Source organism: Nuphar pumila, chromosome 1 (assembly GCF_984573655.1).
Source record: "Nuphar pumila chromosome 1, dmNupPumi1.hap1.1, whole genome shotgun sequence".
NCBI lineage: Eukaryota > Viridiplantae > Streptophyta > Magnoliopsida > Nymphaeales > Nymphaeaceae > Nuphar > Nuphar pumila.
In genome coordinates, this window is record NC_143249.1 from 5406249 (window position 1) to 5433237 (window position 26989).

The 26989-nt window shown below is 42.2% G+C and overlaps 1 protein-coding gene and 1 long non-coding RNA gene across 2 annotated transcripts; one reads left to right on the top strand and one right to left on the bottom strand.

Moving 5' to 3' along the window:
• Positions 1-759: 759 nt before the first annotated feature.
• On the bottom strand, positions 760-1614 carry LOC149847775 (peamaclein-like). The gene is made up of 2 exons (XM_090009456.1): positions 1469-1614; positions 760-1353 (listed from the first exon to the last, which is right to left on the bottom strand). The coding sequence occupies exons 1-2, from the start codon at positions 1545-1547 to the stop codon at positions 1166-1168; spliced, it is 267 nt and encodes an 88-aa protein (XP_089865582.1). The 5' UTR covers positions 1548-1614; the 3' UTR covers positions 760-1165.
• A 23484-nt stretch (positions 1615-25098) lies between these two features.
• LOC149847776 (uncharacterized) lies at positions 25099-26535 on the top strand. The gene is made up of 2 exons (XR_016432437.1): positions 25099-25166; positions 26365-26535. It is a non-coding gene; the product is annotated as an uncharacterized LOC149847776 (long non-coding RNA).
• The last annotated feature ends 454 nt before the right edge of the window (positions 26536-26989 follow it).

Genomic DNA, 26989 nt, shown 5'->3' on the forward strand with positions numbered 1-26989 from the left:
AAAGCGGTCCAGAGCTGCTAAAGCCCCAAAGCACTTGATTTTGATGTTTTTTTCCAGCATTTTTTGTGGGCAAAATGTTGAGCGTCCATTACATGTGCGATTAGGGGTGGCAAAACCTGACCTGACCCGACCCGACCCGCCAACCCGCCTCTTAGGCGGGTTCGGGTTTGGAAAAAATGAACCCGTTTAATAAACGGGTCGACCCGCCTAACCCGTTTATTAAACGGGTTGGGTTCGTTTTAGGGGTATGCCAACCTGCCTGACCCGTTTAATAAATGGGTTAGGCGGGTGGGTCAACCCGCCAACCCGACCCGTCAACCCACCAACCCGACCCGCGAACCTGACCCGCGAACCTGAGAACCTGTTTACCCGACCCAACCCATTTATTAAATGGGTTGGCGGGTCGTGTCGGGTTACCCGTTTATTAAACGGGCCGGGTTCATGTTTGCCACAGCCGACCCGTTTAATAAACGGGTCCGGTTCGGGTGGATTACAAACTCCTAATACCATTTCTATTTGATTACAAACTCCTACAACCAGTATTTTATTTTATTTTGGTACAGATTGTGAAGGAGGAAAGCCATATTGTACTTTCCATCTGGCGCATATATATATATATATATATATATATATATATATATATATATATATATATATATATATATATATATATATATATATATATATATATATATATAGAGAGAGAGAGAGAGAGAGAGAGAGAGAGAGAGACTAGCGTTGGAGAAAATCTTCGCATTCTCTCTATTCACACTTTCCAAGCTTTACAAAAGTAGACACCCGCTAGCCACTAAGCACAAGTGCATGAAAAACTACGAAGCACAAGCTAAAACACAGTCCTTTTGAATTCGCCCACAACATCGAGTCTATAGTCATCATCTTTTTTTTTTTGTAAAGGCAAGCTGCGGTTAGGCAGACCCTATCTAGACCATATCTGTTATACAACTATACCATTGGGTTTTGAACCTGCAAACGTCCCAACACAAGGAGACGTGCACTAGCAGCTACCAGACAAGCGGAGCCCACGTTGGTCTATAGCCATCATCGTTATTCATATAATATATATAATCTAAGAGACCAAGAGATCAAGCTTGTCATTACATCTCTCTCTCTCAAGTAGAGAAATCATGGGGATGATCGTAGTAGTTCAAGGGCACTTGGGTTTGCCTGTGGGAGTCTTTTTGTCTCTGTAGCAAGGGCATTCGTCCATGTGGCCGTACGTGCCAGAAGGAACACACCTGCACTCCGCGCAGCATATCCCACAGTACTTCAAGCAACGATCCTTCACCCCAGCCTTAGAGCACCTCACCATGCATTTCGAGTCACAGAATGTGTCTACCCAAAATAAAAAGAGCATAGAATTAACCAAAAACAAGCATCAATATACAAACATATGCCTCTAATAACTAATTAAAGAGAAAGGAATGCATGTGTAGCAAAGAGAACGCACCACCAGCCATTGCTTCTTGCAGAGAAGAACACAAGCACAACAGCACGAGGAGAAAGATGGCAAGAGTAGAGGCCCTCATGTTGAGATGAATGAATTGAAATACAGCCTTGTCTTCTATGCTTTCACTTCAATTGTGAGTGGTTGCGGTGGGTAACAGTGTGAACAAAGAAGGGCTACTTATAGAGAGAGATAGCTAGTGGGCAATGTGCTGGCCACCCTCAATTGAGCAAACTTTCTTTTTTTGAGAGAGGTGGGATATGCGCGCCAAGCCAGGTGGTTGCTCTTAATTATGACGGTAGTGCTGAGAGAGAGAGAGAGAGAGAGAGAGAGTTCAAATAGAAATTGTATTAGGAATTCGTATTCAAATAGAAATGGTATTAGGAGTTTGTAATCAAATAGAAAAAGTACATTATGTATTCAGTATTAGGGTTACTGTTGTTAGGGTTAATTTTCAAACTAGCTACCAAATTCACAGCGTAATGCAAAACGGCAACTGTATTTTGAAAATTCTCAGAAATACACTTGTTTATGTCCTAGATACTTTTGACATTCAACTTGTAACAGACATCAAATAAGGATTCATTAGATCACATTTTTTAATCTTCTCTATAGTTTATATATCACATTTTTTTACAAATTGAACCAAATTGTTACAGTATAGGATGAGTAGTGACCACCAGTTAAAGATCAATACATTAAGGCTAAAGCCACAAAAATCTAAAATTGAGAGAGGGAGATATCAAATCCACATCCATCTAATTCACCAAACTCCCAAACTTTGATATACAGGACCAAAGAGTATATTTTTGTATTAAACCTAAAATAAATTAGCAGGACGACAATCAATTTAATCTCATTTCTGAATTACGATAAAAGGTTAAAGTGATATTATTCAAATATTTGAAATTAAAGCAACACACACACACATACACACACACATACACACACACACACACACACACACAGAGAGAGAGAGAGAGAGAGAGAGAGAGAGAGAGAGAGAGAGAGAGAGAGCACTTTGGTGGTATCGATGGCATGCAGGAGGGTAGAAGCTTCACCAGCAAGTGGTTCGAATTGCCCAGGTGGGTGTCGGTGGCCAACCCTCAATGCTCCAGTACTCTAAAGGTGGGTCCAGACCAGGATATGACTCTGAGGTGTTGGTATCAGGTCTAGATCTGAGTCTGACCAGACCTACTATAGGAAAAACCACACCCAGGTCTTATAGGTTTATATCCCGAAAATAATATCTTTTTAGTTTTTTTACATTAAAAAATTGCAGATAATCTAGGGTCAGACCTGGGTCTGGTATGAAATTTCATAAACCATACCCGGTTCCATATACTTAATTGGATCTTAAGGGTTTGAGCGTTCATATAAATAACTCTAGGTCCATGAAGACTCCAGTCTTTCCCGGGTTGACCAAACGCATAGGGAGGCTATCTTGGTCCAATGAGCTAAATGACTTCCACGCCAAGGTCCTGTTTGTCTGCCACTACCGAGTTCTAGAAAAGTCATTCTCAAGCCTGACAAAAGAAAATGCTTAAACAAAGACACGTCACACTCTTCTACAAGAGCAAAAGGTCGTAGCTTCATCACACTTGAAAAACAAACAAAAGCCGGGATCCAAAATGGTATGTGTTGGGATCTGATATCCGATTGACCCAAATCCGTTTGGTTAACTTCACGACAAACTTGGTTGGTAGTGTTGGGTTTGGCTGGGACAAGTCCAACCTGGCTCCCAAAGTTCGAATCTTGTTTAGCGTATGTCCATTAAATTACTGCATGCACTCAAAATTTGGATTGGATCCAACCCATGCATCATAAGCTTCAAAAAGGTTTTAAAAGTTTTTGAAATTTGTGTCTAAAACTTTTTGAAAAGGAGGAAGACGGTGGGAATTGAACCAGGCCATTACCAAAGAAGACCAATGTCTTACCCATTAAGGTGAGACCTCTCTTTGTAACTCAATTAGTAAATATTTTATGGGCTTATTTGCAGGCTTTGCCTAGGGCCTCAACTTCTCTTGAGCTGCCCATATGTGGCTATTGCGGTTGATGCAGCTGTGGTGGCTGCTGCAGCGGCTGCTGTGGCTATTGTGGTTGCTGCAGCAGCTTCTGTGGCAGTGGTTGCGGTGCTTCTGTGTGTTGCGGCTAAGCTGCGGTGGTTGGGTGCCGTGTGCACTGGGTTGTTGAGTGTGTTCATAGCAGTGTACAGTGACACGACTTAAATAAATTTGAAATGCTAAGAGAGGAAAAGAAGAGAGGGACACGATGTATGTGGTTGGGCTATGATATACCTATGTCCAGGGAAAGAAAGGCCAATTATTATTTTTTTGTTCTTAATGTTACATGGCCTTAAGACTAGGGGTGGCAATTTCTGACCCAACCCGCCAACCCGCTTCTTAGGCAGTTTCGGGTTTGGCTTAAACAGGTTGACGTGCCTAACCCATTTATTAAACGGGTCGGGTTCGTGTGGGGGTATGCCAACCGGCCAACCCGTTTACCAGAACCCGACCAGCCAACCCGCCCACTAACCCGTAAACTTTTCAATGTAAAACCCTGAACCCGACCTGCCAACCCGCCCGCTAACCCGCCAACCCGTTTACCCGATCCGACCTGTTTATTAAACGGGTTAACCGTGTTGTGTCGGGTTACCCGTTTAATAAATGGGTCGGGTTCGTGTTTGCCACACCGACCCGTTTAATAAACGGGTCGAGTTCGTGTTGAGGTATGCTGACCCGCCAACTCGACCCGATTGCCACCCCTACTTGAGACTCCCAATTTATACTTTACACTACATTAGATGAGTCGACACCCTATTTTGGTATCTTTCTTAGTTAAGACTTCTTTATGTAGAGTCTTATTAGTTCTTTAGTTGGGCTGGAGATTAGGATTAGTTACATTCCTAATCAATCTCTTTTCTTGTGGATCGATCAGATCGTTCCAATGGGAAATGGCTAGCCGATGGATAGAGCTGGATCCAGATCCGAATCCTAAACCAGGTGCGGCAAGAGTCTGTTGTGCGCACGTTGAGGAGGACGTCGGCGCCAGCCTCACTGGAGGAGAATCCTTCGAAGAAGATCGCTCCAAAAGGATGTGCAACCCCAGGTGTGTCAGCAAAAATGAAGGAGGCACCGACAGAATCTCCAGCAATCGGTCCAAAACACCCAAGGAGGTGTTGTCTGTGCATGGAAATTCAGCCAAAATTGAAGTATGGCCGATGACCAATCCAAGGGCACCGATGAAGAGATCTCAGAAATGTATTCTGCATAACATGATGTGGTCAGAGTTGGTCATAAAGTCTGATAGAGCTGCCTACGGCTGGATCTATGAAACTGAAGAGAATTCCGGCTAGATCGAAGTGCTCCCACCGTGAATTTCACTCAGATCAAATCAAACAACAACAAGAATAAGAGATCAAGTATTAGATCTGGGATCTACACACAAACCTATGTGAATTATGAGAAATTCGCAAGAGATCAAGAACAAGAACCCACCTCATGAGAGTGCGAGCCCTCGCCTGTAGACAGGCCCCCGGAATTTGCTTTGATCGGCTGCTCCAAGCTGAAATCCGATGCTCCTCAGCTGCTACAAGGCGTGGATCGTCTGTTCACGCAGGAATTGTGCTGTAGATTGTCAGAATTTGGAGATGAACTCATCAAATAGAGAAGCCGAGTGCGAGGACAAGTGAGAGGCCTGATCGGCCAATGCCACTGGCTAATTGGTCGTCAGATGGTCTAGATCAAGGTATGGATTAGATGATCAACACAGTTATTGACGAGGAAATCACCTAATTCTAAGGTCTGCAACTTGGGTCTATATGCGGTAGAGGAGAGAAGAAGAGAAGAAAGAATAAGTGAGCAATTTTCGAATTTTCAAGCTGATCCTCAGAGTGGCGCCAAGTGTGCTTCTATAGACACAATTTGAGCCTTACTTGATCCCAAATTCCAAAAAACTAAACCCATGGATTCCATACACCCGTCAAAATGAAAATTTAAAAAGTACAATGGTAAATGGGCTAAGTAGTAAACCAAGATCCTCACCAAGCTCACATTCCACGTGGGCTGAGCTCAAGGTGAGTGAGGCCTACTAGTGGCATGTGTTGGACATTTTGGGTTACGGGTCCAACCCACAATCTGACCCGGTTTGACACCTACTAGTGGGTCACGTAAGTGGCCAAGTAATGGAGACAATGGGTGGGAGTTACGTGAATGTGGAGAAACCATAGCCATTATCCTGCCCGAATTTTATTCTGCATTCAGACTTAGCGAAAAGGGTCCTACTCACCGTCGACCTAAGGCCTGGGCTCATTGTGGGCGTCGACCGGTTGAGGAGAACGCCGAACTTCCTACACAAACTATGGCGAATTCAGGTACGCTCCCTGCCATGTTGATTTTACAGGGTATCGCCAACATTGGGTTATGGGCCCACATTGCCACGCATTTCCGCTGCGTGTGGCTATGTAGGCCATTTCGGCGATTTGGCGTCGGTGGAGTCGCCGTGGGGCGACAACCACCGATTAACTGCAGATTGTCGCCGTGGGGCGACAGTCTTCACCGGCTACTGTCGCCGAAAAGGGCGACATCAATTTTCCAGGTTCAGGCAAACCTCATAAAAAAAAATTTAATCCTTTTATACCTGTGGCCGTTGGGCTGCAGGGAGGTTTTTGCCATCGCCGGGATCATCGCCGGAGCCATCGCCTGATAATGTGACCGGCAAATGTCGAAAGGGGTTTAAAAACCCCTTTTCTCTCTGTTTTCCATTCCAGTCATCGGGCAAGGGGCTTTTGCCAGAAAACTACAGGTGACAGCGGCGGTCTTGCTGGCACCAGGGATTACCCACCCCATCGCCGGAGTAACCTGCAAAACCGGCGACAATAATAATAAAAAATGTTTAACCCTTACCTGTCGCTGGAAGGGGGCTGGTTTCGTCGGGGTGGTTTTGCCGGCAAGGGCAGCCATTGGTCGGCGGCAGCCTTGCTGGCATCGCCGGGGCTGCCGCCGGATTGGCAGGCAGTGCCGGTCTTCTGCCATTGGACGACGAAACTGCGAAGCGTCGCCGTGGGGCGACGTCTTTTGACGAGGGGGGGGGGGGGGCTGTCGCCGGATTGCCGTCACCGTGGGGTGACGCAGGTCGCCGACAACCTGCGTCAGTCGCCGTTACGGCGACGTGGGTCACCGTGGAACCGAAAAGAGCGGAACCCCTTTTCGGTTTTCCCTGAATATGCAAACAGCCCATTAGGTTTCTGTTTATTTTTTCAAAAGATCGGGTTCGGCGAGGAGACCTGAGGACAGATCCGATCCAAACCCTTTTGGGTGGATCGGGTCTGCTTTTCATTTTTTGGATCTTACCCAAACCCATAATGGTACCAGGTCTGATTCAGGTCTTTCTCTCGGATCGGGTTTGACCGAGGTCCATTTAGAACCGGGTCTAACCCGGTTCTGTTTTGGATCGGGTCCAATCCGGACCCATTAAGAGCTGGGTCGTATCCGGGATCCAGTTTGGACCGGGTCGAACCCGGGTCCATTTAGGACCGAGTCTAACCCAGTTCTGTTATGGACCGGGTCGAACCCGGTTTCCGGTTTGGACCGGGTCATACCCGGGGTCCGGTATGGACCGGGTCGTACCTGGGGTCCGTTTTGGACCGGGTCCGACCCGGGTCTGTTTTGGACCGGGTCGGATCCGACCCGTATTAAGTATGGGTCGGGTCAGACCCGGATCCTATTTAAACTAGATCAAATCCATGTAATGCAGGATCCGAACACTATTAAGACAGAATTGGATCAAGAACTTGATCCGACCCTTTTCGGAACCGGTTCGAAGCCATTTTTGACCGGTTCTTTCCAGTTTTTTACCGATTCCGAGATGCTGAGGCCCTGTTTTCATAAATATAAAAAAAATACAGGGATTTTGGTATACAGTTATAGGGTTTTATGAACTTTTGTTCAAATTAAGTATCGATTTATAAGGTTTAGAACCGGTTCAGACCCTTAGATGACCGGTTTGGGGCGGTTTCAGACCGGTTCAGAGTGTTTTTAAACCGGTTCCTACTTGTGGACCCTGGGTTTTACCCATATGAGCATGCTTTTGTTATTTTTTCATGCTTTATAAAGTATTTATTTTGAATAATGCATGACTTATGCATGTTAATTCATGTATTTTGCGTTGGTTAAGTTATGCACGATGATTTTAAGCATGAATTGTAACTAAATTTATGACAATTAGTTTATGCATTTTTGTTAAAGTATGAACTGGTATTATGTCATGAATATACATGCATTAAAATATGTGCATGGGCGTGCTCCATAATACGAATAGGATTTTCGGTAAAAGATCTTGATTGATCGATTCTTGTAATCACCAAAGTGATCTGAGTCGTGTTAATTAAGGATTCTTTGGACCGTATTAAGATTCGCTATTATGATTGTGTGTGAATTTATGAAACATCGATTCTACCCAAAGGTAGGTCATTGTGTTCCAAATTTACACAGGATGTGATAGTAGATGTGTATTCCAGCCCATGAAGCATGTTCGTACCCAAAGGTACAGTGCCGAATTGCCTCTGGTTACATGATCTGCTAGTTTCACCGACTGAAGTCAATTCTTTGAGAATTGAAGAGACGGAGCAACTATGAGTATTGTCGTTTTCACCAAAGTGGAACGATAATGACTCAACTAAGCTTGTCTCAGAAAAGGTGAATAATAAGGGGTCTCATATTTACCTTTTCAATATAAATCTCGTATAGAGCGATTTATCCCCCACTTATATGGAGAATAGAACAACTATTTTGAAGGTTGTCTATGAGAAGTGGGAGCGCTCAAAATGATGTCTATGAGAAGTGAGAGTATTCGAATAATCTTAGCCTGTTGCTTTTTGCAATCTTGAGTGACTTAGAATATTTGAGGTATTATCTCTCACTGCAAGACAGTGGAGGAATTTCTGAAATCCATTGAGACATAAATTATTAGTTTTATACGAGATTTTATCTCAGGCCATTTGGATAAGAAACTTCATTATGGGTCTTGGAATAGTGGACTCTATTGAGAGACCACTAAAGATCTTTTGTGATAATGAAGCAGCCGTGTCCTTTTCAAATAACAACAAGAGCTCAACATCGTGTCGACACATGGAGTTAAAATATTTTATTGTTAAAGAAAGAACTGAGAATCATCTGGTATGTATTGATATAATTGGGACGAAGGAAATGACTGCGGATTCCCTTACTAAAGGGCTAGCACCAGGATTGTATTCCCAACATGTAAAGGGGATGGGTCTTTTTGATTCCTTCTGATGTATGACAATACATTATGTGATCACATTTGTGTTTATGTTTTGATTCTCTAAGGTTTTGTGTTATTGTTGATTTTGCATAAAGAATCTCTCATATGGGTTAGAGAGAATAGCATAATAACAATATTAAAGGACCAATAGAATAGGTGAGAGACCAACCTATTCATAAAGGTAATTTCTTTACATGCCTAAGCACTGAAGGTGAATTGTAGTGTAGTACAAGGAAATATGACATTTCATAAAGGGGTGTTCATATCCTTGACTCATACGATTCATCCTTGTGATAAAGGGTGGCATGTGAACCCACATGAAGAATTAAATCGAGATAACGGTATATACCTCGATTTAGTACACTTTTGGTGTCAATGGGTCAAGTGGGAGAATGTTAGACATTTTGGGTTACGGGTCCAACCCACAGTCTGACCCGGTTTGACACCTACTAGTGGGTCACGTAAGTGGCCAAGTAATGGAGATAGTGGGTGGGAGTTACGTGAATGTGGAGAGACCACATTCACGTAACTGCCTAATCTCCCATTATAAATAAGGGGTTAAAGGCTACGAAGATGATGGGTGTTCATAGCCATTATCCTGCTCGAATTCTATTCCGCATTCAGACTTAGCGGAAAGGGTCCTGCTCACCGTCGACCTAAGGCTTGGGTTCATTGTGGGCGTCAATCGGCTAAGGAGAACGCCAAACTTCCTACACAAACTATGGCGAATTTAGGTACGCTCCCTGCCATGTTGATTTTACAGGGTATCGCCAACAGCATGATCATAACAAACTACCAGGCTCTGTTATACCTTGGCATCAAGGTATGAAATCCTGGAATCTTTTCTGCGGTGATCTCTCCATTTGTGTCCCATTAATTCTACTAGGCACATCTTGACAAGTTGTCATGTGAAATAAAAATGAATATTTTTCTTATAAGGTGTTCGGCCCAACCTGGGAGAGGAATGCAGTAACATTGGATCATGCCTCAAAATGGTCTATCTGCAAACTATGCGAGAATAAATTAAAAATCTCGTTATTTGCATTAAAAACATTTCTAGGACAATAGGCTTTGTTTGAGAGCCCAAGATGGGAGAAGAGAGATGGAGATTTAGTGAATCCCACCTACCCCAGATGTTATTTGGAAGCGCAGATTTGGGAGATGGTAGTAATGAGAGTGGAAATAGCTCCATTTCAACTACATCCTCACAAGCTCATTCAATTCTCGACTCCCATCACTCCTTGCATCTCCTTTCCAACACCCGCTCCCAAATAGAGCTTAAGATTGCAGGCAGGTTATATGTTCCCCCCAGGAACATGCATTGTAGCTACAGTGCGTGTTCCGATGTCCCCACTGAGCGCCGCATGGCGCTCAGTAGGGTGTAGGGGGGAGCCGTACACCCTGCAGGCTTATGCACGACTCCCCCTACACTCCACTAGGCATCACACGATGTTCAGTGGGGACCTCGGAACACGCACTTTGCGTGTTCGGGGGTGCACACACAACACCCTCTCCTTAAGTTTTGTTGACAATTTTCATCATAATGCAACGAATATTCTCTTTGCACATTGTTTTGCATGTTAACATGGTTCTCTATGAAGTTTTATGATTATACCCTCCTGTAGTAATGGTGAGTCGATATGCATACAAGAAAATGCATGTGGGACATCTCAGTGTCCCTACCAAAGTTCAACTGTTGTTGCCGATACTGCTAATCCAACATGATGCTTAACTTTGGGGTGATGATTCAGATCATTTTAAACCGTAAAGGTTCTCAAAAGGGGCTGCCAATGCCTCAAAACATCAATTGGGCTTCTTTCCATTCGGCTGAGGGCCAAGGGTCTGCATTGGACAGATGTTTACAATGTTTGAAGCAAAGCTGGAGCTAGCCATGATTCTACAACGTTTCTCCTTTGAGCTCTCAAGTTCCTATAAGGATGCGCATTCCCTTGTTATTACTCAACCTCAACATGGAGCCCATCAATCTGATATAAGACGAAATCTGATCTCATTACAAACTTGTTTTAATGCTTATATGATTGTAATCTGCCCTCCATATAGGTTATTCTCGGGAAGGCGTCACATAAGCAAAACAAGATTGAAGATGTTCAATTAAATGTTGTGGGATCTCTAAGAATTTGTTCAAAGTTGGTGTCAAAAGTTCAGGACATTTTGATATAATATATGCTAAATGTTACCAAGTTCTTGAATACTTTTGTAATTTGTCTTAGAAACTTGAGGGATAGACTTGGTACTTACACAATAACGTAAGGGTATCATAGGCATGATGAGAAATTAAAGATGTAGTTAAATATGCTTATGGTGGCTGTATAAAGAGTCAGGTAGTGGAAAGGTGTAGAGTTGGGCATTCATGCAGTGGATGAAGAATCATGTATAGGATAAATGAGGAGTCAATGAGAATGTATAGAGTTACATGTGCGAGTATGAATCCCATCATTTGGCATAGGATTCTATCCCAGCCGTCCAATCAATAGCTAGGATTGTCCCACATTTTCACCTGGATGTGGACTGATCTAACCATCCAGATGCTTCAGCTGGACGGCTAGGATAGACATAGGGATGAGATCCTTTTTGCACATATGCATGCATGAGTGAAAACATGAAAATGTATGCATGCATATAGGAGAATAGATGGAGAAATTGTGTTTATGACTCATGCATGTCATTAATGAGCCATTAAGCATGAGGTTCTTATGCAGCATTGAGGCTCAAAGAAAGGAAGCCAAAAGTCATTACAATTTCATTACAAGTGTGTAGAGAGGGACACCATCATTTTATGAGTGCGTGTGTGTGTGTTGGGAGCAATCTTTGAGAGATGGAACTTTTGGAGCTCTGCAGAATTCTTGCAGTCCTCCAAACATATTGCAGTAAAGTTGGTTTCTGAATTCTCTGCCGCAGTTGCCGTTGACAGTGGGCGTGCAGTCTCCATGGCTCTGTTACTGCTGCAAAAGCCTTCTTTTTGTATAGTACTGCAGGCCATGCTCAATATGGTGCTGCAATTTCCGGAGAAACATCAAAATCTAGTCCAGAATGGAAGGTTGAGAACTCTATTTTATCTGTTGTATCTACCAGGGAAAAACCTAGAAAAGAGAGTATAATGTTGAATTTTTTATGCTCTTTAAAACAAAGATTTTTCCATAAACAATCCTTTGAATCTAGAAGTTAACCAGGTACATAGATGGCATACCAGAATGTGAGATTCCTGCTCACCTTCTTCAACAATTGATCTTCTGCACAGAGAAAACAAAGTGAGTGCTAAAATATGGGAAAACTACTCATGAAAAAGGAAGGACTGGGATGACACAATTTACTCCATGCAAAAACAAAAAAAAAACAAGGAGAAAGAGGGACTAAAACAGTGTTTTCAAACATCAGAGTGCATTGGGGATTCTGCAAACCAGCGCCCATGCACTCTGGTGCAATGTTCCCAAACACAACCTAAACTGGAAACAACCAGCTGGTTGTCAGGGCTGAAAACTAGCGCCCATGCACTTCGTGCGTGCTTTCACATCCAACCAGTCACAGCAGCATCGCTCTTTTGCACACCATCTCTCAACCATGTAATCTACACCAAACTTGCAGCTCCTGTTTGGAAGAATCTGTTTGCTTCGTCCAAGTCTGAAGTGGATTCAATGCGTTGAATGATTAAATTTAGATCTTGTATAAAATATATAAAATAATATAATAGATAATATATTTATATATAATGTAATTAATATTGTATATACATAAATTTGTAAATGTATATGTATCATAGCAATATTGAATAATTAGATTATATATATTATATATAAAATCTATTGTATATAATATATATATATATATATAGTAGAGCGCAGGTGCTTGAACATTAGGTGCTTACAATAAGTGCTTGATGAGTTTTTTTTACTCTTTCAATGTTTTTTCGCAGTTCCAACCCCATAAATGTGTTGGGCATGGTCAATTTACAAGGATTCTACACCTGGATCATGTGTTTTCGAAGAAAAAAAATATATTTGGAGTTTGAAAAATTTACAAAGATTTTAGACCATTGATTTTTTTTAACCTTATAAAAACCCACTCATGTGTCGGAATCCAACACTTCAAGAGTTGATCACTATAAAATCAAGTACATAGAACACATATGTATTGTCATAATTTAAAAATAAAATAAAATAAACCTAAAAAACCCATCAAGCACGTATCACAAGCACCTAATATTCGAACACCTAAGCTCTCTCTCTCTCTCTCAGCAACACGTATCACAACCCGTTAATAAACGAGTTGGGTCGGGTGAACAGGTTGGGTTTGTGTTTGCCACAGCCGCCGACCCGTTTAATAAACGGGTCCGGTTCAGGTTGAGGTATGCTGATCCGCCAACCCGCCGGGTCGATCCACCAACCCGACCCAATTGCCACCCCTGCTCACAAGTAGATGAGGTATATTTTAATATTTCAGTCAACAATTTGATATTTTTAAAACTATAAAACCACTTTTGCTGTAAGAAGGATATATAGTTGCTACATTGGATTATACTGATAATCTAATTGGACTCTCACTGTTCCCTTGTGACTTACAGTGTACAATTACGCTTAGAGTCTGTTTTGCTTTTGTTGAGTCTGATGTAAGCTGCCCGGTTCAGGTGAATCAATACACCGAAGGGGCAGCCCGTATACTTGAACTGTAATAGCCTGTGGGCAAAATTGTGAATGAAGTAAATGCGTTGAGCTTTTTTTTATTCACCCTCGTTGTGATTGCTTCTCGTGATTGCAATTTCTCTCCCTCTATTCTCTCTTGCTCTCTTGCACTCTGATTACAAGCTTTCGCGATCGGCAAGCGAACTGACAAGTAGGCTTGCGGCGGTGAGGAAGGACCGTCGCGCCGCGCTGGCCCATTGAAGGAAATAAGCCTGTGACAAGTGGTATTAAAGCCCGTTCTCGTGCTGGGGAAGGGACTCCGGAGTCGGTGTCGACAGACACGCCGACACGCTGCGATTTATGAGCAAGACATCGTGGCGCCTTATCAAAACTTGCGCAACACCAAAGGCAAGGCAGTTGCTGAAGCTGAGGAGATGGGTTCACCTCGGGGCCAAGAAGAGTTGGTTGCAACTGTTAACAAACTGGTGGAAGAAGTGACTTCGCATGATGAAGCGATTTCACGCGCATGTGAATCATTCAATGGATTGAATGATGTGGTGGCGAGCTTGCAAGAGCAGATAACCTTATTAATGGGGCAGGTCACTTCGTTGATGACTACAGTGGCCGACTTGCAGACTGAAGTAGGGGAGCTTCAGTTGAAGAACTGTACGTTGCAGCGGACAGTGACCCTAAATGGCAGAAATGGTGAGAGGCCATCAAGGATTGATGTGCCAAGACCCACAAAATTCAATGGTTTTCGTGACAGCAAGACCATTGAGAACTTCTTGTTTCAAGTAGAAGACTACTTGGATATCCAGAATGTGACCCTCGAATATCTGAGGATTAAGGCTGCAACGGCGTTACTTGATAGAGATGCTATCGCTTAGTGGAGGCGGAAGCGCAATGACATGGAGAGGGGTCAATGTGTGATAGACACCTTTGATGACTTCAAAATGGAGTTGCGCAACTACTTCATGCCAAGAAATGCGCAGAGGCAGACTTACCGGATGGTTCGTGAGCTCAAACACACTGGTTCGTTGCATGACTATGTCAGAACGTTCCAGAAGCTTATGCTGGAGATACCTAACATGCCAAAAGACGACATGCTCAACTGGTTCATTGTGGGACTTCAGCCATGGGCACAGTCTGAAGTGGAAAGGAGAAACCCCCGTATTTTGGAGGATGCATATGTGGCGGCAGAGCGCTTAGTTGAGACTCAGCGCAAGCCTTTCACCCCATCAACCAAAGCTGGGAAGAAACCTGACCATGGAGGCATGAAGGATGATCAGCGCAATGATAAAGGTGAGGCGTCGACACGCCATCAATCCGAAAAGAAACAAAACTTCACAAAGCATAACAACAACAACAAGGGTGTAGTTGTGACATGTTGGTTCTGCGGCGATAGACATATCGTCAGGCAGTGCCCAAAGCGCCTTGTAAAGGACAATGGGCAAGCCAATGCTGCACGAGAAGAATGCAGCGATACTGAATGCAGTGACACTGAGACCATGCAACCAAGGATGTGGGTCATGCGATCGATTAACGCAGCTAGAAGTTGCACAACTAAGAACATGCGAGTCAGTAAGGAACTTATGTACGCAGAAGTCATTATGAATGGAAAGTCTACTTCAGCTATGATAGACTCCGGGGCCACACACAACTTTGTCTCGCAGGAAGAGGCAGAGCGACTGGGCTTGAAAACTGGGCCAAAGCAAAGGACTATCAAAACAGTAAACTCTGAGGCCAAGCTCATCCTTGGTGAAGCAAGAGATGTGGCTACTCAAGTGGGGAGTTGGGTCGGCAAAGCCAACTTCTCTGTGGTGCCCCTGGACGATTTCAAGGTGATTCTGGGTATGGAGTTTCTGCGAAGCCATAATGTTATGATGCTGCCAAAGTTTAACACGTTGACGATTATGGGGTCAGACCTGTCCCACACAGTGCAGTGCCTTACGTAGAAAGACATGTCTTCAGTGTTATCGGCAATACAACTGAAGAAGGGTGTCAAGCATGGGGAGCAGACATTCTTAGTTGCAGTGCGTGCAGATGAAGGGAAGGTAGAAGCAGCAGTGCCGCCGACCCTAGCCCCACTATTGGAGGAGTTTCAGGGGGTGATGCCTCCGAAATTGCCAAAGCGTCTTCCGCCAAGACGTGAAGTCGACCACAAGATTGAGTTGACCCCAGGAGCGAAGCCTCCCGCAATGGTTCTATACCGCATGGGGCCAGTTGAACTGAAGGAGCTGCACAGACAGCTAGACGAGATGTTGGACGCAAGCATTATTCATCAATCAAAAGCCCCATTTGGTGCCCCATTCCTTTTTCAGATGAAACATGATGGCTCTAAACGGTTATATGTGGATTACTGTGCCCTGAATAAGGTCACGGTGAAGAACAAGTACCCATTGCCATTGATAGCAGACTTGTTCGATCAACTAGGCAGTGCTCGTATCTTTTCCAAGCTAGATCTGCGATCGGGTTACTGGCAGGTGAGGATTGCCGAAGGTGATGAGCCAAAAACAACTTGCGTCACCCGCTATGGTGCTTACAAATTTCTAGTAATACCATTCGGGTTGACAAATACTCCAGCTACGTTCACGACTTTAATGAATCAGATCTTCTACTCTTACTTAGACAAGTTTGTGGTAGTCTACCTGGATGATATCGTGATCTACAACAGTAACTTGGAGGAACATGTCGGGCACTTGCGAACAGTGTTTCAGGTGCTGAAGGAGAATTACCTTTGTGTCAAACGAGAGAAGTGTCTCTTCGGGCAGAAGGAGATCAACTTCCTTAGCCACGTTGTGAGGCATGGTGTGCTGCGTATGGATGGGAAGAAGATAAGGGCCATCCAGGAATGGGTTTCGCCAAGCAAAGTGCCAGAATTGCGTCCATTCCTCGGTTTGGCAAACTATTATTGGCGTTTCATCGAAGGTTATTCTCTCATTGCTACGCGCCTCACAGATTTGTTAAAGAAGAATCGGGTATGACTCTGAACAGGAGTGTGCCAAGATGCCTTCAATGGCTTGAAGAAAGCCTTAATGAGGGAGCCAGTGCTGCGACTGCCTGATCATTCGAGACCCTTTGAAGTCCAGACTGATGCCTCAGACTTTGCCATTGGCGGAGTTATTATTCAAGATGGTCATTCGATCACATATGAGAGTCGAAAGCTGAAAGATGCAGAGAGGCGTTACACAGTGCATGAACGTGAGATGACTGCCATTGTGTATTGCCTCAGGACCTGGCGGCACTACCTTTTCGGTGTCGAGTTCATCGTCAAGACAGACAATGTGGCCACGAGCTATTTTCAGACGCAGAAGAAGTTAACGCCTAAACAAGCTCGATGGCAGATGTTTTTGGCTGAGTTCAACTTTGCCTTGGAGTACAAGGTTGGAAAGACCAATGTTGTGGCGGATGCTCTGAGCCGTAGGGTTGAACTGGCAGCTGCACGCGTAGAGTCTTCTGAAGTGCATTTGGAGGGTGCATTGCTGAGCCGCATCCGCAAGGGTACGCAGCAGAATCTGACCGCACAATACCTTGTTTCTCTGGCGCAGGCAGAGAAGACTCAGCGATTTTGGCTACAGGATGGCCTCCTCGTAACAGAAGGGGGACGCATCTTTGTGCCACGGTGGGGAAGCTTTCGCCGAGAGTTACTCAAGGAGTGCCATGATACACTATGGGCCGACCATCCTGGTCAGAAGCGGACCTTAGCACTCCTTGAGCGCGGCTACAATTGGCTGCAGATGAGAGACAACGTTGAGGGGTATGTGCGGACATGCCTCATCTGCCAGCAAGATAAGAGGACAAACCAGAAGGCTGCCAGTCTTCTTGAGCCTCTACCAATTCCAGAACGTCCTTGGGATAGCATCTCCATGAACTTTATTGTTAGTCTGCCGAAGGTAGAGGGCCTCAGTTCTATTTTGGTTGTGGTGGATCATTTCTCAAAGTATGTCACCTTCATCCTAGCTTCCAAGAAGTGCCCTGCAAAGAAGACTGTGGAGTTGTTTGTAAAGCATGTGGTGAAGCACTGAGGCATACCAAAGAGCATTGTGAGTGATCGCAATGCTCGCTTCACGGGCAAGTTCTGGCGTGAAGTATTTCAGCTATTTGGCTCTGAGTTGCTATTTTCAACAAGCTTCCATCCGCAGACAGATGGGCAAACAGAGCGCATCAACGAGATACTGGAGCAGTACCTTAGGCACTTTGTTAGTGCCAATCAGAAAAATTGGGTGAAGCTCCTTGATGTGACACAATTTTGTTATAATCTGCAGAAGAGCGAGTCTTCAGGCCACAATCCGTTCGAGATAGCCACGGGGCAACAGCCACTGACCCCGCACACTCTTGCCACACAAGAAAAGGGAAGGCCATCCTTCGCCTATCAGTTTGTTCGCGACTGACACAAACAAAATGAGTTGACGAAGACGTTTTTGCACAAAGCGGCAAAGAGAATGAAGAAGTGGGCGGACAAACACCGTCGGCCCACAGGGTTCCAAGTTAGGGACCAAGTGTTGGTGAAGTTATATCCTGGTCGCACAAGCATCTTCCGCAGGCAGCACCGCGGACTACTTAGAAAGTATGAGGGACCCTTCACCATCACAAAGAAGGTGGGCAAGCTGGAGTTGCCCCCAGACTTCAAGGTGCACCCGGTGTTCCACATGTGCAACCTCAAGCAGTTCCATCCAGATGATGGAGACCCAGAATGCAGTGTGCCACAACGTGCTCCCATCATGCAGAAGGCTCTGGCAGCACAACGGGCCGAGAAGCACCTCAGTCAGATCCTTCGCCACAAGGTCAACTACTTGGGACAAACGAAAAAATACTTGGTGCAGTGGGAGGAAACAACGGAACCAACGTGGGAGCCTGCATTTCGAATGAACAGCCGCTACCCGGCTGAAGTCAGAGCTTACCACGAAACAGATGGCGCCGAGGACGGTGCATGATTTGAAGGGGGGAGCATGTTCCCTTGCGACTTACAGTGTACAGTTGCACTTAGAGTCTGTTTTGCTTTTGTTGAGTCTGATGTAAGCTGCCCGGTTCAGGTGAATCAATACCCCGAAGGGGCAACCCGTATACTTGAACTGTAATAGCCTGCGGGCAAAATTGTGAATGAAGTAAATGCGTTGAGCTTTCTTTTGTTCACCCTCATTGTGATTGCTTCTCGTGATTGCAATTTCTCTCCCTCTATTCTCTCTTGCTCTCTAATTACAAGCTTCCGCGATCGGCAAGCGAGCTGACAAGTAGGCTTGCGGTGGTGAGGAAGGACCGTCGCGCCGCGCTGGCCCATTGAAGGAAATAGGCCTGTGACACTCACCATGCAAGTCATTTTGACTCAATTTAGCATTGTAGAGGTGTTAAGAATGGTTGATTTAAGCTCTGTTTGGGAGCCTAGCGTCGGAGAACCATTGAACTCCGAGTTGAAGCGTGAAATCCATACCATCAGATTTTATTGGGGAGCGTGGAGAAATGGTATTTGAGTGTGTTCGCATAGAAAATGCCACCACCAAATCCTTGAATCAACTACCACCGTAGAGAGGTGGTAATTTGCAAACGTAAGACCGACACCTGCTTTACGGTGCTTTCAACAACCACCTATTTCAGTTTTAAAGGTGCTTTTATGAGAAGTGACGACATTTGGAGAAAATGACCACCATATAAAATTAATGTTCACATAAATTAACAATATTTTATGTTTTTTTACTTAAAATAAATAAAACAAAAGTAGGCATCAACTCTTTATAATAAAATATTGAAACCATACAAAATAAGCCTACATAAATCATTCCCAATGAAGCCATAGTAGTTATTCAAATTCACATAAAAGTTTCACTTTGTAATAGAATATATGACCATAGTGATGAAATTGGAACAAAAAAAAAAGCATGAGATAACATCTAGCATAAATTTTTTTCATAAAGAGTTATATGAAAAAGTATAGGCTCATAAGCATGAAAATGTTAAGAATCCATCATTCACTTCTCGAAAAGATATATATTCAACAAATTTAATAATCAAGGCCAAACAATACACTAAATATAATTTTTTTGCAGTGTAAAGCTCATAACCAAAACAAAAAAACAACCACATAAAATGAAGGCATATTAAATTTATGAAATAAAGCGAGAAATGAAAACTCACACAAAAATGAATTAAACAAACATAAGACAATAGACTAATGAACATGCAAAGATAACTTGAGAACCATGCAATTCTTTCACAAAATAACTGATTCATATATACCAATGTTTTAAAAAACAACTAGTTCATGCCAAAAAAAATTAAAAGGAACTAATTCAACCCTTAAAGGTATGCTTATGTCTCAAATCCTCAAAAAGTTACCGATGAAGTGCTGCTACATGACAGAGACCAAGCAATAATGTCAGATAATTTTGCCATAAAAATAGTCATTGAAATTTTCAGCTGAGATATACATGCGGGGAAAAAACGAGTTGAGAACCATAAAAACCTTAGTTTATGCAAAAAAAATCTCAAATGAGAACCATCACTTTTCAAAAAATGAAGCGTCACATTTAATGCTTTTATTAAGATTCACAACAACATGAGAAGATTCATGTCTAATGTGCAAATGTTTGGCAAGTATGCAAATGAGCTCAAAAGATTCAAATATACAAAGGATGTTCGCGAATCACCTTGAGGATGTCCATAAATGAATAAGAAACTTCACAACAAAAATGTATGAATATCAGTAGACATTTGCGAACATACGTGAGGAATATTTAGTTAAAGGAGGTTCATAGGTTACATTCACAACACATGAGTGTGCATGTTGGTACACATTTGTGGACCTCCTTAAGGAGTATTTACTTAAGAGATGTTTGCAGGGTATCTTAGCGAATATCATATTATATTTGTGAAGGTTCTCAGGTTTTCAATTAAAGGAAGTTCACATGATGTATACATAAATTTCAGGTCTATCATAAATGCATAGGGCGAATTTCATCACTATCGAGCTAGAACCTTTCAATTAGAAATTTCACATAGGGGTTGCGAACCTCAGAAGATGCACGTGCTTGACATGTGAATCTCTTTTAATGGGATAAAAGTTAGCTAAGTTCACAAATTTGTTTATGTGAAATTCATGAAGTCTGCGAAATGATCCTGTGAATCTCTTTTTTATTGAAATATTGTGAACTTGGTACAATGTACCTATATATGGCGAGGACCTCATCAATTTCACATGTGCAAAAGGCAAAAATGTCCGGCAAAAGCCAGAATTAGAGATTTTGGATATGCGTGAGATTTTGTCAAACTGATAGGCATTTTGAGAAGCACACCATTTTATAAGGACAATATTGTTATTTTGCTAATATTATTTGTAAGCAAGTTACAATCTAAACATTTTCAGCCTAGGAATGGCTTATTCACACATCTTATATATTGGTCCAGACTAATCGTCTTAGTTTGTGCAGGATTAGAACCATATCAGCTTTTGGATAGTCAAAACAAGGCACCATAATAGTACAATTCTCCACTACAAGAAAATTGTTAATTAGCGACGGAAATTTGCGACGGATTTTTTCCATCGCGAATTAGCGACAGATTAGCTAGAGAAACAATCTGTCGCTAATTTGCGACGGATTAACGAGGAAACAACTTTTATCGCTAATCCGTTGCTACTTAGCGACGGATTAGCGACTGCAATTTTTTGTCGCTAATTCTTATTACAAGAACACCATTTTAGCGATGGATTTAGAGAGGGAACTCTGTCATCGCTAATCCGTCGCTAATTAGCGACGGCGTAGCGACAGACTATATTCCGTCGTTGTTTTGGTATTTTGATTTACGACGGCTTAGCGACGGAATAATTCTGTCGCTAAGCCGTCGCTAAATGTCGCGTAAATCTCTAATCCCATCCCTCTTTCTCTTTTTCCTGTTTCGCTGTCTTGCTCCCGCCCGCCGCCCTCTCCCTCCCGCCGCCCGTCGGCTCTCGCCACCGCCCGGCCGCCGCCGCTCGCCAGCCGCCGCTCCCCGTCCACCGCTCGCCAGCCGCCTCTCCCCTTTCCTGGCTGTGCCCTCTCCCCACTGTTGCTCCTCCATCGCCAGACCACCGTCATCCTTCGCAAACCCTGCTACCTGCGAACCATCTTCCTCAAAACCCTCTCACCTTCTCCTATCCACCTGATCCCTTCACCACCATCTTCCTTGAAACCCTCGAATACCCAAAAGGATGATCCCGTACATGATGCAAGATCGTCGGGGTTCAAGTTTTGCTCGATAGGGGTTTGAGCGACGGAGTTAGATTGTCAGGTTTCTATAGTTCTTGATCGACAGGGGTCTGAGCGATGGGGTTTGATCGATAGGTTTCGTCTGGGTACTACAACGAGCATCCAATGTTGCCTTAGCGAGGTAAAGAATTCTGTCATCTCCCTTCCTTCTGTAGCTTCCTCTTTCCCAATCTCTATCGCCTTCTCTTTTTTAACCTAGCCGTTGTGCTCTTTCAATCCCTCAAACACTACTGGAGGTGGGAGATGTTTTAGGGTTTCTTTTAAAGGGATATCATCCTCTCTCTCTCTCTCTTCGTACTCTTGGCATCCTGCCAAGGAAATACGTTTCATTCATCCCGTCCATCTCTTGATGGACCTTTATGGCTATGGGCATGTTGCTGATAAAAAATTATGTGGTGCTTATAAATATTTGTTATTATTTTTTTGTTGATTCCATCCTTTGTCCTAAATTAGCATCTGGTGCCAGGAGCAGCTGTCATGTTTATTTGTTTATTTGTAGAATCTGTGACACTTCCCATGCTCATTTTTATAGTGACGATCCAGTATTCTTAACTATTGCATATCATGAGATATTTCATTATCTGTCACATCTAAGTGGGTTGATGCTGATGGATTGATGTAGGATTAGTACACCATTGTTTTGTTTCTGCTGCAAATTTCCACTTATTTTGGATAAAGCTTATTCTTTACGATGTTAATTGGGAGAAACATGCTAAGAACACCATATCCTTTTTTGTGATGTAGCTTGCAGAGCCCTCTCCAACTACTCAACCTTTTCATTTCGGCCATACATTAATGATGTCAATTATGGTGTCATATTTGATGCGTTTTCTTCACCAAGGAATATTCCTGAGAAGCTATCATGTGATGATGGCAGCCTGAGAAATTTTGTGTTTAAACCTCACACGGAATCACGTTCCAGTTCAGGCATTCTGGTAAGTTTCTATTTACCTGTTTGCTGATAACCATTTTCTGGAAGATGACTACTTGGTTGCCCCTTTCCTATTTGTTGGAAACTTCATCTTGTTGTGAACATAACATGCATCATGATCAGATGCCCTGTTAATTAATTGTTGAGATGGTATTGGAAATTTTTACTTTTTCAAGTGTTTGTTGGGTACCATATAAAATAATAGCCATTATAATAAAAAACCTCTATGAGTTCTCAGTATGTTGCACCAGCTTGTTCTCGTGTGTTATCTGTATGCCGTGTAACTATTGGACAGAAGATTGAGACAAACCGAAATTTTAACTGTTGTGAAAATTCTTGTATTCTCCTGTATTGTAGCAATGTTTTGCAATAGCACATCAACTTATTTCTTTGATGTTATGTGTAGATTTAACCTCAGTTCCAATTAATGGATGAGATTGCAATTCCTTTGCAACACATTGACATTTCTTTGCCTGTTGTCTAATTGAGACATTTTAACCCTGATTCATTGCGGACTTGGGAGTGTTGTATGAACTTTATGATGCTTATAACTGAGACATCATAAACTCCTGATTCATTCCTGATTTGGCAGTGTTGCATGAACTTTATGTTGCTTTTCGTATTTTCAATGCCTTTTAATATGGCCAGGAAAAAAAGATTCATCATGCAGGATATTGAAATTTTGAGATTTGTTGACTGTATCTGCTCATTGTTAGGTGCCTTCTAATTGTATTTGTGCTATATTTAAGATAAGTCTGCTTCTGCTACAATTCATGTGTTTTTCACTTTAACATCACATTGCTATATCATGCAATTGTGGCATGTTCGAATGCATTGCAATACTTGATGTGAATGATTTCAATTATTTGAATGTATTATAATTTATGCAACGAATGATTTGAATTATTGCAATACTTGATGTGAATGATTTGAATTATTTGAATGCATTGTAATACTTGATGCGAATGATTTGAATGCATTGCAATGCTTGATGTGAATGACTTGAATGCATTGTAATACTTGATGTGAATTATTTGAATGTATTGTATGACATATGTTATTTGTTAGAATATGGTTCGTGGAGGTTATAGTGGTCGCTCATCCAGTAGTAGCCAGACTCAGCCTTCATCTTCACGGGCTCCTGTGATAGGTATATCATATAACTAATTGGATGCTTGATTAGTTCAAATGCACATTCTGAGAATTTCTAATGTATTTTTTTACAGATGATGTTGCGCATGTACATGACCCACCTATACCAGTTGATCACACAAGTCAAGGGCCAGCACAGGAAACAGGGTCTTCTCAGGCTGGCACAAGAAGACTCATTCGAATAGTGTATATCGATAATCGACCGTAAGTATTTTGTTTTCAATTATTGCATATCTTTTAAATATTTTATATTGATATTTACTGTGTAACAATTCATGTGCAGCACGAGGTTTGAGCCACAAGAAGTAGTACGGGAGATTAGGAATTCAGTTCTTCAACATCTACCAGGACCAGTTGCTCAATGGAAAGAGTACCCAAAGAAGGTGTTAGACAAATTGTGGTCCTCATTCATGGTATACAGTTGTTCATCATAGTTAATGTGTTTCATATTTAATTTATTTAAGTAATGTCTACTAACTTTCTGAAAATATTTGTAGGCTTCGAATCGCTTCGCAACTACGGTGGAAGAAAATGATGCAAGGAAGGTGTGGCAGAAGGTGACTGCCAATCGATTTGCAGACATGCTGCACACTATGAAGACTGCAACAAAAAAAGCATCTGACGTAGTAGATGATCCATTACTGTGGAAGGGCCATGGTCATATTACTATCAGAAGAGATTACTGGGATGAAATGTGCGATAAGTGGGCGGGAGATGCATTTAGAAATCGCTCTGCGAAGGCTGCACAAAATCGATTGAAGATGCCCGAAGCCCATCTACACACAGGTGGATCTAGGACATTTGGGAGCCACCTGAAGAAAATGGTAACTCATTAATATATAATATTAATTTTATAAGTATTGTTGCAAACTTGTGTACTAAATCTTTTGTTATTTAACTTCGCAGGAAGCAGAAAAAGGAGACAGTGTACCATATAAGGATGTTTTTGTTGAAACACATAAACGGAAGACCACAGGAGTCTTCGTATCAGAGAAGGCGAGAACGACAACGGTATGTATTAATTCTATTAATAATCATTGCAATATATATGCAAGTTATCATAATGTTATCATTAATTATTAATGAATACTTTAAACATTATTTTGTAGGAGGCATATGAGCAACAGATGGTAGAGCGATATGGCGATGACGCTACTCAGCATCCATCATTTGATCCTACAGCATGGGTGACTGCAGCAGGTGAACCCAAAAAAGGTCGCGTGTTCGGGTTTGGGAGTAATATGAACACTTCACCAGTTATTGGTTCTTCCAGTTACGGCTCACCGACTTCTTGCGCCGACATAAGCTCCAAGCAGCCGACTATTCTTTCCGGTGATGATATACGCCAGATCATTAATGAATCACTAAATAACTACTTTCAATACACCATCGCCCCCTTTCTTCGAAATGAGATCAACAATCTTGTTCTGAACAGGGGATCTTCGATTCCAGGTCCCTCTCAGGTATAATCACATATTCAGTTTTTTGTCTACCTTAGAACACATATAAGCATAATCGAATCACATATATAACTTTTTGTCTGCCTTAGAGCACATATGAGCATGATAGAATCACATAGAGTTTTTTGCCTGCCTTAGAGCACATATGAGCATGCTATAATAACATATAGAGTTTTTTTATTGCCTTAGCATGCTATAATCACATATAGAGTTTTTTTGACTGCCTTAGAGCACATATGAGCATGCTATAATCACATATTCAGTTTTTTGACTGCCTAAGAACACATATGAGTATGATAGAATCACATATAAAGTTTTTTTGACTGCCTTGGAACACATATGAGCATGATAGAATCACATATAAAGTTTTTTTGACTGCCTAAGAACACATATGAGCATGCTATAATCACATATTCAGTTTTTTGACTGCCTAAGAACACATATGAGCATGTTATAATCACATATTCAGTTTTTTGACTGCCTTAGCACACATATGAGCATGATAGAATCACATATAGAGTTTTTTTATTGCCTTAGAGCACATATGAGCATGCTATAATCACATATAAAGGTTTTTTGCCTGCCTTAGAGCACATATGAGCATGTTATAATCACATATTCAGTTTTTTGACTGCCTAAGAACACATGAGCATGTTATAATCACATATTCAGTTTTTTGACTACCTTAAAACACATATGAGCATGCACAAATCACATATAGAGTTTTTTTACTGCCTTAGAACATATATCATTTATGATAGAATCACATTTAATTTTTTTTGCTTTGCCTGCCTTAGAGCACATATGAGCATGCTATAATCACATATTCAATTTTTTGACTGCCTTAGCACACATACGAGCATGATCGAATCACATATATAGTTTTTTGCCTGCCTTAAAGCACATCTGAGCATGGTAGAATCACATATAGAGTTTTTCTAGCTGTCTTAGAACACATATGAACATGCTATAATCACATATTCAATTTTTTGACTGCCTTAGCACACATATGAGCATGATAGAATCACATATATATATAACTTTTTGTCTGCCTTAGAGCACATATGAGCATGATAGAATCACATATAGAGTTTTTTTATTGCCTTAGATCACACATGAGCACATGATAGAATCACATATAGTGTGTAATTTATTTCATTATATTTTGTTTATCAATACTGACTGTTCTTTTCTTGTGTAGGCTGCTAGCGATAATCAGCGTAGTGGAGCTGAAGGGACAGATAAAGACAATGAACAAGAAGACGCACAAAATCTTGGCGATGATTAGAGAACTGTGTTGAAGAAGTTCTATTTTTTTATGTTTCCTAATTGTAATTGTTGAATTGTAAATAATTAAACTTGTTAATTTTAAGGTGGAACGATTAATTGTTGTAGATTCTTGTTATATGGATTTTTTTGTGTGGTTTGTTTTTTATTTACAGGAAATATAAATTGTACAGGAAATATAAATTGTACCGTTCTCGGTATTTAATTTTCAAATAAATTTTTTAATTTTTTTTTCATGTTTGCGACGGATTAGCGACAGAACCATCCGTCGCTATTCATATAAATCTAGCGACGGAAGTAAATCCGTCGTCAAGCCGTGGTCGCCGTTTAGCACCAGCGGATTGACTACGGAATATAGCGCTCGTTAGTCCGTCGCAATTAGTGACGGACCTGGCGACAGAATAAATCCGTCGCCAGTTAGCGTCGAAATATTCGCGACGTAAGCATACCGTCGCCTCGTTGTTGCTAATCCGTCACTAACATGCGTAGCGACGGATTAGCGACGGAATGTGGTCGTCGCTAATCTACTGCTTTGTTGT

Excerpts from the sequence above, each read along its gene's own strand:
- LOC149847775 (XM_090009456.1), bottom strand. The coding sequence starts at position 1,547 with ATGAGGGCCTCTACTCTTGCCATCTTTCTCCTCGTGCTGTTGTGCTTG. Across the intron at positions 1,354-1,468 it reads GCAAGAAGCAATGGCTGGTG|ACACATTCTGTGACTCGAAA; the intron begins GTGCGTTCTCTT and ends TATTTTGGGTAG.